Genomic DNA, 12,983 nt, shown 5'->3' with positions numbered 1-12,983 from the left:
TATAAAATGCATCATTTTAAAGCCAATTTATTTCAGCTTGAAACCTTTAAGCCTTTCACTTAAGGTGAACTGTAAACCTACTGCAGAATAGAGCTTAAATTACAACCTCTGAGGTAGTTACAGCAGAGGTCTCAGGACACATTTAATTAAAACATTGTCACAAAGCCCACTATGATAACAGGCTAAACATACTATTATTTTCTTTATCACTAATTCTATTACACTAATAACTATTTGAGTTATAAACTGTGTTTACTTCTAACCTGATCATCTATTTACCAGCTGAACCCAATATGTAGATGCATTCAAAAATTGTGATTTAAACATTTTTTAATAAAATAAAAACAATTTCCACACATTTTCTAATGTAGAAAAAAATTTAATAACCAATTTTTTGAACCATAAAGTATTTGCAGAATCAGTGAAGAATAATACAGCTTGACACCAAATGATTAAAAACAAAGATTCCCTGCTGAACTCAGACAAAGCTTTTTCACTATAAAACTATGGACTACAAAGCATTACAATCTTAAAAAAAAAAAGAGAGAGAGAGAGAGAAAAAAAGCCACAAGTACAAAAATAGATTATCATTAAAAAGGTACTGATGTGTACAAATACATCTATTTGTTTGCTGATCTTCCTCTGCGGGTTTTAGGCTGCGTTTTGGCTTCAACGTTTTTCTCTGGGTTGTTTGCAGGTTCCACTTTGGCAGCAGTCTTCGCCCCTCGTCCGACTCTCTTAACAGGTCTACTGTCAACAGCTTTATCTGAGAGATCCTCCTCTTCAGTTTTGTTGGCATCATTTGACACATTTTTGCTTTCACTGTTGACTTGGTCTGCAGCTTTAGACTTCTTACCTCGCGCTGCTTTTACAGGTGTCGCCTTTGGAATCTCAAAGACTTCCAAGTGTGATTTCCACTTAACGCATCTTTTGGGCATCTTTGCGTTGCTCTCAACAGCTTCAGGATTCTTCTGATCAGTAGTCGTCGTAGGCTCTTCTGTTGTGGACTTGAATGCTCCCCGTCTTCCCTTTCTTGCTGGTTCCACTGACGTGGGAGCAGGCTCGGAAACCAAAACTGTGGATTCTGTGCTGACCTCCTCAGGAGAAACAGTTGTACCTCTGCGGGCTCTCTTGGCTGGAATGGCTTGTGAAGTCTCACATTTAGCAGAAGCCCTCACTCCCCTTGACCTGCTAGTTTTCATAGACGAGGAAAGTGGCTCAGCGTTTTTCGCCTCCTCAGCCTTCGGCTTGTGTTCAGGACTTTCGGCAGTGGCTTTAGTTTCTTCGGCAGCTGGTTTTCCCCTCCTGCCTCGTTTGGGTTTATTTTCTGTGCTGAGAACAGGGACCTCTTGGACCTCAATGGATTCCACACTCTCTGTGTCTTGTTTTGCTTTCCGCCCTCCTCTTCTGGGCTTCGTGGCCACACTGGCCTGTTCGCTTATCTGGGCTGGTTCTGTTGTTTCTGAAATGACCATTTTAACAGTTTGGGCTTCTGTTAATTCCGTTTGGGCCTCCTCAGACTTTCTTGTTAGTTTTATTTTTTTAGCAGGCTCATTCATCTTTTCTTCATCCTGTTTGGCATTTCTGCCCCTCTTTACTCTGGCTGGAGGCTGAGACTGCTCATTCGTCTCCACTGCTGCCTGCTTGACCACCTCTTCTGTCACCTCATTCTGTTCAGCGGTATCCTGTCTTGCCTTTCTCCCTCTTCGTGGTTTTCCAGCAGTGGGAAGAGTGGTCTTCTGAGGCTCAGAGTTTTCCACTTGGCTCTGTTCCCCACTTGCTGTTTCAACCGTTTCAGGCTCTGGTTGAGCTGGCTTAACAGGTGTTTGTTTTGCTCTCCTCCCTCTGACTGGCTTAACAACAGCTTCTTCTGTCTGGAGTGCAGACAGACTGGTGTTTATCAGAGACGCTTGGGCACTGGCATCAGCGGAGGTCTCAGAGGTGCTCTCCTGAGACTTTGCATTTCTGCCTCTTTTTGTGTGTCTAGCTGCAGGTGGCGCTACAGCTTCCATTTTCTTCCCTCTTCTTTCTCCTCTCGCTGGAGTAGGCACAATGGGATCTTCAGCAATTTCAGCTGCCTCTTTTTTATCTTCAAGTTCTTCAGATTCGGCCTGTTTTGCTCTTCTGCCTCGGACAGATTTCTTCTGAACTGAAGCTGGTGTCTGCACGTGAAGTAAGCTTTCAGCTTGACGTGCTTGGACAACAGTTTCCATGGCATCAGATTTGTTTTCATCAGCTCTGCCTGGCAACACCTCAGGCTGGTCACTGCAGGCTACATTTGCATCTAATTTAAACAAGAGCAAGATAAAACAAGGGGGAGAAAATTATACATAAATTATAAACATACATATGATAAAAATGAAATAACATAATGCAACATGCTCAGTTATTAGTTATACTTCCTAAGAGAAGGCACTAAATAATCTAAAGTGTTATACCTGGTGTATCTTGGGGAACATCCTCAGTTGCATTTCGTTGCTGTGACTTTTTGGGTTGCTTAGCTCTTCTTCCTCGCTTGGGCACAGCACTTTCATTTGCTTTCTCCTCAACATCAAGTGGGTGGCTCTGAACACGCTCAGCTTCAGCAGCAACTTCAGGCTCATCAGAAGACTGCTGTGCACTTCTACCCCTTTTTGGCTTAGGAGCAACTTTGGGAGAAGGAAGGTGATTCTCTTCTGCTGACAGCTCAACAGCTGTCTTCGCATTTCTGCCTCTTGTCTGTCTAACAGCAGGTGGTGCTGTAGCTTCAGTTTTCTTTCCTCTTCTTCCTCTGGATGGAGCAGGGATTACAGGCTCTTCCTGTTTATCCTCAGCTGCTTTAGATTCCACCGTTTTTGCCCTTCTGCCTCGTACAGATTTCTTCTCATGTGCAGGATCTGCATTCACAGCAGTCTTCACCTCAGCTTCCTCAAGAAGTACTGCATCTGCCTGAGAGACCGTTTCCATGGCATCTGATGTTTTATTATCATCATCATCATCATCATCCAAAAGGAGAGAGAGAGAGGGGGGAAAGAAACAGTTTAACGCTGAATCTGTGTGGAGGCTGATATGTTTTGACAACATTACAAAAGAAAGTCACACTGATCAAACCCTTTTCAAGTCCACGCTCCCAAGAACAAACATTTAACAGTTTTAGTTAACCTAACCCACCTTTTACCACGTTTGCACTGCTGTCGAGAGACATCTGAGCTTCACCCTGCTAAAAATAGAACAAAACCAATTTGGACAATGAGGTCTTGTTAGAAAACTAAACCATGCACACCAAACAACTTTCTAAAACCAGGGATTAGAGGCAATGGCATTGATAAGAGTTAACTCAGTAACAGACAGATGTTCAGACTTTTTTGGTGGGCATGTATTTTGTATGAATACTGAATGCATTACCTCCTTTGCCTCTGGTTGTACTGTGGGCTCAGTCAGTGGCTCCTCCATAAGTTCTTGAAGTCCCTCGAAGTCCTCCACTGGAGCATTACCCCTCAGCCTTGGCGACTTCATGAGTCTCTTGAGCCCGAAATTCGCCTCAACAGGTTCGCCTTTCTGCCTGGGAGTTCTCATGAGCCTCTTCACGCCAACCACATCTTCGACAGGAGCACCTTTCTCCACAGGTGTCTTCATCACTCTCTTGACTCCAGTGAGGTGAACCACTGGAGAGCTTTTTGGAGTTTTCATGCCTTTTGCGTCAGATTCTTGCAACTGTGCTGGCGTCTGCAGAAGCTCCTTACCACCACCCAAACTGGCATCACCAGCTTCTGGGACTTCGGGGGTCTTCAGAATCTTCCCTTGAAGGTCTTCAAGCGGTTCAGCCTTCTCCTTTGGAGTTCTAAATATTCTCTTAACCCCAGTGAAGCACTCTTGCTGTTCAGGCTTCTGTTTGGGAGTCTTCAGAAGATTCCCTCTGATGTCCTCTAAAGGTTCGGCTTTCTGTCTCGGAGTCTTCATGATCCTCTTGACTCCAGTGAGGCACTCCTGTTTTTCAGGCTTCTGTTTTGGAGTTTTCAACAGCTTCCCTCTCAAATCTTCAACAGGCTCAGCCTTCTGTTTTGGCGTTTTCATGATCCTCTTAACTCCGGTCAGAGAATCTGGTAATTCTGGCCTCAGTTTGGGAGTTGTTACAGTGGACACCTGCAAATCTGCATTCTGCCGTTCACTTGACTCTGACTGAATCTGGCCGATGAAGGTGGCGTCTTGATCTTCATCAAGGAGGCGTTGGACTGCCTCATTGTTGTATCTTCTGCCTTTTACTGCAGATGTAACACTCAGCGGAGATACTATCATCTCACCTGTAAATAAGTCATATTTTTGTTTTCCTTTATAACAATTTAATGTCCCAGCCAGCTTATTTGGACTATGCAGAACTCAAGATTCACTACCAATCAAAACACCACAAATACACAGCTTACCTGGTTCCTCTGGTGTGCTCAGCACAGATGGCTCCATCACAGATGCGCTCTGACCTCCAGCTGGTGTCTTTGTGACGCTGTTATCATCGATTAAAGACTTCCGCTTCCTTTCGTTTACAGGAGTTTTAAACATTTCAGAAATACCTGAAATCAAACAGCACAATGTAAGAAGGCACAAAACTGAAATTGGCCACAAGTTTCACCACCTGCTGCGGATGAAGGAGAGGTGCTTACCAGTCAAGTCTTCATCCATTTTCATGTTCTTTTTGAAGAGTGCAACATTGGTGACCACTCTTGGTGCAGCACCAGTTGGCTGCACAACGGTCTGTCTGTGTGCTCTACCAACAACAATGGTGGCGGGCGAGTCTGCATGTCCAGTGCTCACGTAGCCCTTCAGATTTCTGGCAGGTGTCTGATTGGTGTTTTGGAAAGACAAGTAGATTTGATAAAGATCATTATAAAGATTCAGAACAACAGACGCATAAACATAAAACATAACTGTACTTGGTACAATATGTACCTGTGGTTTGGGCACTGCTCTCTTCTTAGGCTTTTGGCCAATGGTTTTTTTAAGTGGAGCAACAACTTGAGCCTTAGGTTGACCAAATTTCACAATGTGCGCCCAAGGATTGGAGACTGGATGGACATGAGAGAAAAAAGAAAGAAAGAAAACACACAAAATTAATCTTCTCATTCTCATCGTGATCATCAGATTTCTTTTTCCACAACAACTGCATTAATTAATTATAAACAGCTTTGAAAGATTAAATTAAATTTACATTTTTAAAGATGATAAAAAGAAAATGAGTAAAACAAGTAGCTTTCAGCTACTCCCACTAATGACCTTCATTCTGACTGGAACTGACAGATTTCTAGTGCTGGGAACAAAAACCAAGAGTTGAAACCAGCTATCAAACATTTCAGCACTTATCATACCTTTTATAGATGCTCTTGAAATGCCACTTCTTCTGTGCATCTTTACTGCACTCTTCGCAGCACCTGGAGTCTTCTGCGAGGTGCTTTTCCTTCCTTTGTGTGTTTTAGGGGTGACGGTGGGCAAAAGAACCTGGTCAGTGACCTTGTCGGCTTCAGCTATTGGAGAGGGTGTACTAATTTGTGACACAGAAAATCGCCCCTTGACTGTGGGGGTCTGAACTCCTGAATTAGTGGGAGTTTTAGCTGGTGTAAGGACGACAGTAGGGACACTTTCCAGAGAAGTACCAGGCAAACCCACAGTTGCCCTTCTTTTTCCAGCAGGAACTTGCTCGTGGGGAATCTGCCCTGGGGCTGAAGCCCTGCGTTGAGTTTTCTGCTGTTCATTGGTTTTAGGAGTTTCCACTTTAGAAGGAGATCTTCCTCTTGCAGGAGATGGGCTCTTGGATTTTGGTGATTTATTCGCGGTTGCTTTAGGAGAAGCAGATCTAGATTTGGGTGATTTATTGGTAGGAGAAGCTGCTTTGGGAGACGGGGACCTGGACTTGGGTGACTTGGGCGACTTCTTCGCGGGAGACGGGGACCTGGACTTGGGCGACTTGGGCGACTTCTTCGCGGGAGACGGGGACCTGGACTTGGGCGACTTTGCAGGAGACGGGGACCTGGACTTGGGCGACTTTGCAGGAGACGGGGACCTGGACTTGGGCGACTTCTTCGCGGGAGACGGGGACCTGGACTTGGGCGACTTCTTCGCGGGAGACGGGGACCTGGACTTGGGCGACTTCTTCGCGGGAGATGGGGACCCGGACTTGGGTGACTTGGGCGACTTCTTCGCGGGAGACGGGGACCTGGACTTGGGCGACTTTGCAGGAGACGGGGACCTGGACTTGGGCGACTTTGCAGGAGACGGGGACCTGGACTTGGGCGACTTCTTCGCGGGAGACGGGGACCTGGACTTGGGTGACTTGGGCGACTTCTTCGCGGGAGACGGGGACCTGGACTTGGGCGACTTCTTCGCGGGAGATGCTGCCTTGGGTGATGGTGATCTGGATTTGGGAGACTTCTTCCCAGAAGTTGGAGTCTTAGGAGAAGCCATTTTCTTGCTCGGTGATTTCTTAGGTGATGGTGTTTTTGTTTTTGCAGGACTTTTTGCACGTGGGCTGCCCTCCTATGGAAAACAATATGTTTTAAATAAGTGTTTAACATTCCAAGTATACTGTCACTTTAAACTGCCCATTCTTACTTTTAGCAAGCCGATGACGGATGCTCGTCTAAGCAGTGACTGCTTGGGTCTCAAGAGAGACAAGCTCCTCCGTGGGGTAGCCCCCTTGCGTAATGGAGAGTCAGGAGGCAACCGTTTGTCAAACAGCTCTGGGCTCAGGTAACCTCCAAAGGAAACGCGTTTCCTCTTCGCTTGCTGTTTGGGCACGTCTTCTCCGAGTTCTCCACTCTTGCGTTTTTTGGACACTTCTTTTCCTATGAAAACAAAATATGCTCGTACATTAGTATCAAGCTACCAGAAGTGTACAATATCAATTATACAGCCACACCCAGAAATATTATAATTCAATTTTGAGCAGGAAAACCTTTTCCAGCTGAATTCCTGGGTGATGCCTTTGTTTTTTCTTCTTGGTTCTTGGTCACTGGAGTTTTGCCAGGTGACATTTCCTTACTCCTCCTCCTCGCAGGCGACTTGGGTGTTTCAGCTGTAATTTGCTCAATAACCTCATTTACAGTAAACTTCTGAGGAGTTGCGCCATTTCTTTTCCGAGGTGAAGCCGTTTCAATCACGCTGCCATTTTCAGCCTTTTCTGCTCTGGGTTCAGCCGTCTCAGCAGCTGGAACCTTCGCTTGCTTCCTCACAGACGCTGGGGTTCCCCCGTTTGTACTTCCAGGTCCAGCTAGAACTTCACTTTTCTTAGGAGTGCTTTTTCTCTCAGTGAAAATGGCACTACCTTTTCTGACCGAATTGGGTTTTGGAGAGGCGACCTTTGAGGAAGGCGTTGCAAGCTGACTGGCACAAGATTTCCGAGGGGTCTTGACATCCAGAGATTTTTTGATCATTTGATACAGGTCGCTGAAGGGGGAGTTGCTCTTGCCTTGTAGCAGGCTATCATCTGCCTTGGACTCCAACTCTCCGGTTTTCTCCAAGGAACGCTGAATATTGTCATGGCTGGCTCCATCTTTAAGACAAGTATCTTAAAAAAATAATAAAACAAATCAGTCAGTGGCTGTTTAGCTGCTTGTTTTGCAAGACCATTTACAGCTTTGGTTACATGGGTCTGCTTATTTTCAGACATATTTAGTAAGTGTACGCTGCTTCACATAGCTACATTGCTAAAAACGACTGTTTCTAAATAGAAATCACACCTGATGACACTTCAGAGAATCTCTTTTCTCCTTTTTCCACAATAGGGGTGTCACCCACTTGCTGGTCTTGAAGAACCTAAGAATAAGACGCCCCCATTAGTAAAACAATCCAATTTATTAGAAAGGTAATAACTTTTTTAAGAGAGTTGTGGAAGGCTGAAATAGAGTGGTTTAAAAGGAAAATAAATAAATAAAATTACCTTGAGGGTTTCAGGTTTGCCTCCAATGGCAGACCTCTTCTTTGGCGTTTGTGCCGGAGGATACTCAAACCTGAAATAATCAAAAGCAAAGACATAGAAGACGCCCTTTAGGGTGACCATGACAATGCTAACATGGAGACACTAAGTACAGGACTGTTTCATTTCCACTGCAAGCAGTATAATCTATGAGCTCTTAAAATATGTTAAACACATCAGAAGATTCCAATTACCCACCACTTTTCTACAAGATAGATTATCTCATTTTTATCTCTACATGAAAAACAATAAATTAACTCCAGTGCTGCTCACCTGAATTTGCATTTAGCAATAATAACCAACAAACCAATACCATGTTAACTGAAACGGCCAACACAGATTTCATATTAGTATAGAGATTGAAAATGTGACGTCACTCAGGGGTAAAACCGCAAATTCTGGGAACTCGTGGCAAGAGGTACTAGCGCACGCAGGCTTTCAATTGAAATCAGTTATACAGCGATAAAAAGAAACACAAAAAATGGCAGGAAGCTGTTGTATTATTAACTGCAATAGCCGGTCGCATGACAGCCACGGAAAGCCGACGGGTAAAGAGATCGGTTGTTATCGGATTACGTCGTTGAAGAGAAATTGTTCGAGCCATGTTTCCGAAGTAACAAAGAGGCGACTGGATTGCAGCCATTCAAAGATCAAATATAACGTCCCAGAACACTCCAGCTCACAGGTTAGTCTGCTCCAAGCATTTCCACAAAGGTCAGTCTGCTGTTGTAGTTAATGCGTCATTTTTATCACATAATTGGTGATATAGGTTACAAGCAAGTCTGGCGCTGAACAGAAATTGTCGCGCTATGCTCCTTTATTTATTGTGCATAAATAGTAAATTGTCCTGACACAATATTGTGTTTCGCTTCTGTTATTATGGTACACTGACAAAAACATATACTTTTATTCACAGGACAAAACTGTTGTTTTGTATCACTAATTGCCCAGTACGATTACAGCATACAATATTATTGTCACTGCTACATTTCTGTAATGAACCAGAAATTATTTCTTCTACTAATTAATTACCGTTGAGCTCAAAGGTCCTATTAATAAACTGTTAGCGAATGTGTATTTATGAAGACGATTTGTGAGACTGGTAAACTTTTGATATGTACGATGGTCTTTACTTTCTACACGGTGCATTTCAAGGTCCTGCACCCATCCGTCGGTAAACTGTACCTGGGCTTGTTGCAGTGACCTGAAGTTACTAAACTTCATGAGTGTATGCACTCACTCAAAGAACCGTATAATTATAAATATGAGCGTGGTGTAGTTGGGCAACACGCTAACGTATTTTGTCCCTCTGTGTGCTCGTAAGGGTCTAACACTTTCACTGGTTTGATTTTTTTCCTCGTACCTTTTCTTTGACTTTTCATTAAGTCTGTCTTTGCACGGACCGGCATTGTTCTCCTTCGTTTTGTACATACCTTTTTGGGGGGCAAAGAAAAAGCAAGAATTTATTGGAACCGAAGAATGAACGTTTTGCGGTGCTGCAAATGCTTGCATTTGATGCAGGTATTTGGATTGTTTTGCCACGAGTTACCGGCATGCAATGCGCGAAAGTCACGTGGTCTGTCAATCTCTATTGTTGGGCTTAAGCATTACATTCGGTTTCAGCGGGTTCCTCACATCCTTGACTTTTTGCAGGTTGCATTTCAGAGATTAGACTTCTGTTCCAACAACACACGCAACTTGAATGCCCTTTACCTCAGCGTTTGTCTAACGGCTTATGAAAAAAGGTTGTTAAAATGTTTCTTTCAGACCACACTCACCTGAAAGAACGGTCGATAATGGTTATAACATCTCCATGCTTCAAGCGCTCAGACTGCTGCAAAACCTCGCCATTGACAAGCGTTGGATTTGCTGAGCTTAAATTGGTCAAAATGACCTGGCAGAAAGACAGAGCGAGAGAGAAACACCACATGAACAATGAAAACATTTCAAAGCAGAAGCACAACTACATGATTACACAGCATCTAAGCAAACATTCCCCACAGCAATCATTTTTTAAATATCGGCAAACTAAGGCCATTAAAGCAGTCGCGCTCCTTGTATTTTCTTACCTCTTTATTCTCATTCAAGTCAATCCGGCAGTGCTCCTTGGAGACTTGAGGAAGCTGAATACGAATATCACAGTCAGGCTTCCTGTAAGGTCACAAGCAGAAGGCATTCAGCTGCATGATAAGTGGAACCTCTTCATATTTACATGTAACTGGGAGCTGATCTTTAAAGGCTCATGAAGAAAGACTGATTCTTATAGAGCGCTTTTCTACTCTCACGGAGTACTCAAAGCGCTCTATACAACATGCCTCATTCACCCAATCATACCCATTCTCACAAGCACTTTATTTATACATAGTGCTTTCTAACGACATTCATACTCCGATGGACCCATCGGAGAGCAAGTTCGGGTTAGTATCTTGCCCAAGGATACTTGACATGCAGACTGGAGGAGCCAGGGATCGAACCACCAACCTTCCGATCAGTAAGTGACCAGCTCTACCTCCCTGAGCTACAGCCGGTCAGATGGTGCAAAACTGATGTGGATTTGCTTGAGAGCTTTGATCTAACAATGTAAAGTCTACTGTATATGAGAACAAACATAGTTTCTTCACTTCAACAGCTTAACAGTAAAGTTTTTATAGCCCATCACAATCGCAACATGAGAAACATTGATGAAGTGTATGCGTTTTCTGTAGTACACGAGGGTGTCTTACATGTATGAACACTACTGTAAGTTGGATTAAAACAGAAGGTAAACAAAGGCCAACTCTACCAACCTTCCAAATAAACATGCTGCAGTCAGAGGAAATTCAGTCCCATCTCCTCCACTCCGCTTAATCACGACAATCTTACCGTGCAACGGCATTTTCCCAACGTTACCTGGGAACATTACGAAACACAAGTGTCAGCAGCGAAAGGCACAGTCAAATCCACATTAGACAATCAAACTTTAAATGTTAAATAGCATTTAAATGTCGTTCCAAGCCGAGGAAAGACATTTACTAGGCGGCAACATTGTATTCATACCTAACGATGACATTTAGCTATTTTTTTTAATTTGGTTTATGACATTTTAGGTAGTTTTAGTTTATTCTACACTTCTTTTTAACTCTATGTAGGATTAATCTAATCCTAGATTTGTTTTGTATTTCTATTACAAACCAGCAGGACCGTTGTTCCTCAGTAAAGCGCTAGCAAACGTTTTCCCAGTATCCCACGTGCATGGTGGCCTCGACTGTAGTTTTCGTCTTGCCAGAAATACATAGCTAGCTGTAAGTTTGATTGTTTTTTTATCATTTACTACATTCTCTAGTTAAAAAAAGAAAAAACGTGTATCGTTATAACGCCACCGTTAAAAAAACTTAATGTCGGGTCGCCACTTGTGTTACACGACTTATTAAACTCTAATATAACGGTCGTTTAGGACTATCGTATCCTCACCTGAAAGTCACTTTGCAGATGCGTGAAATCCTGGGAAATCCATAAACATAGACAAGGATACAACGAGGACTTTAACTACACGATCATATCAGCCTAAAGTTAAAACGACAATCTGCCATGCCGACGACTACCTAACGTAAGCAACCTTCAACAGCGGTCCCTTGTTGTCCGTCGCCTGGTCCAGGGAAGTGTTGTGATATCAATCCGCCAGACTTAAACGCACTCGGTCGCCCCACTAAAACTTGACTTCACTTTGTCTTTTGTAATGAAATGCGTGTAATATTTTGTCATACTAGGTTTGTCATGCACTGTGTATTTGCTCTGATCAAATTGAACTCGCGTTTAGACAAAAGGGACTATTTTGTTTACAAATTTGGCGGAACAATATCACATCGGTGAATGGATGGGCATTTGAAAATATTTGAAATTCCGCGCGAAGCATCGTGATTGGCTCAGACGTCATCGTTTCGTAAAATGGGTGGGGCTAGTAGCGCAGAGTAAACTTCTCGAAGCAGCACTCTAAGCGCCCAAGTAGGCTATTTAAAGCTCAGCAGCATATTCAGTCCACTTTGATGCAAATAAATACAAAAATAAAAAGTTACTAGTACTTACCTTTTTCATTCACAGCAGCTCCACAATGGTGAGAAATACAGTCTACACAATACCATACCATACCACCTTTATTTATAAAGCACTTTAACATAAAACCAGAGTTCACAAAGTGCTGTACATGCTAATAGCATAAGTAAAGAAAATTAAAATGAGATAAGATAAAATAAATAACTAAAAAACTAAAATAAATTGAAACATGTTAAAACAAATTGAGTCAACCCCTCTAATCAATGCCAAAGTCTTCAGCGAATAAATATGTTTTAAGAAGACTTTTAAATTCAGAGAGAGAAGAGGCCTGCCTAACATGCAAGGGTAGATCATTCCACAACTTTGGAGCAACTACAGCAAAAGCACGATCACCTTTAAATTTATACTTGGTTTTCGGTACCTTAAGGAGCTGCCAAATAGGATCTGAGCCACTGCAGTGCGGTACTCCGCATACCCACCAACTGCTCTAAACGGGAAATTAAAATATTATGATCCACTGTATCAAAAGCAGCAGTTAAATCTAACAGCACGATAATAACACAGTCACCTGAGTCATTTGCCAAAAACACATCATTAAAAACTCTTAAAAGGGCAGATTCGGTACTATGTAAAGCTTTAAAACCAGATTGGAAAACTTCTAAAATACCGTGTTCTTCTAGGAAGGACATTAATTGCTTGTAAACTACCTTTTCAAGAATCTTTGAGATAAAAGGCAGTTTGGAAATAGGTCTGTAATTCGCAATAATATCAGGATCAAGAGCAGGTTTCTTGAGTAGAGGCTGAATCACTGCATGTTTGAGATTGACAGGTACAACACCAGAGGACAGACTACTATTTACAATGGATTGTACAGCTGATGCTATAGTGAGAAAAACCTCTTTGAAAAATCGAGGAGGGAGAGCATCATAAGGGGAACCTGAGGGCTTCATGTGAGCAACCAACTCCTGCAGGCAGAGCAAGGAAACTGGCTCGAACCTGTCAAAGACAGCAGAAC

At 43.0% G+C, this 12,983-nt stretch overlaps 1 protein-coding gene across 15 annotated transcripts; it reads right to left on the bottom strand.

Moving 5' to 3' along the window:
* Positions 1-365: 365 nt before the first annotated feature.
* mki67 (marker of proliferation Ki-67) lies at positions 366-11,609 on the bottom strand. Of its 15 annotated transcripts, none has more exons than XM_082543419.1 (17): positions 11,390-11,609; positions 10,726-10,828; positions 10,009-10,090; positions 9,718-9,833; positions 7,904-7,973; positions 7,704-7,779; positions 6,920-7,531; positions 6,577-6,809; positions 6,329-6,501; positions 5,337-6,283; positions 4,921-5,036; positions 4,635-4,812; positions 4,401-4,544; positions 3,385-4,280; positions 3,151-3,199; positions 2,439-2,951; positions 366-2,284 (listed from the first exon to the last, which is right to left on the bottom strand). In XM_082543419.1, the coding sequence occupies exons 2-17, from the start codon at positions 10,812-10,814 to the stop codon at positions 621-623; spliced, it is 5,958 nt and encodes a 1,985-aa protein (XP_082399545.1). In that variant the 5' UTR covers positions 10,815-10,828; positions 11,390-11,609; the 3' UTR covers positions 366-620. The 15 variants fall into 15 exon arrangements, with proteins under 15 accessions (XP_082399545.1, XP_082399549.1, XP_082399543.1 ...); XM_082543423.1 differs by having other exon boundaries at positions 5,337-5,917; positions 5,996-6,501; positions 11,390-11,608; XM_082543417.1 differs by having other exon boundaries at positions 5,337-5,995; positions 6,029-6,501; positions 11,390-11,608.
* Positions 11,610-12,983: the final 1,374 nt, after the last annotated feature.

Source organism: Aulonocara stuartgranti, assembly GCF_965226115.1.
Source record: "Aulonocara stuartgranti genome assembly, chromosome: 8".
NCBI classification, from domain to species: Eukaryota; Metazoa; Chordata; class Actinopteri; order Cichliformes; family Cichlidae; genus Aulonocara; species Aulonocara stuartgranti.
Note: the sequence above shows the minus strand (reverse complement) of the source record. Positions and strands in the feature narration are given on the sequence as shown.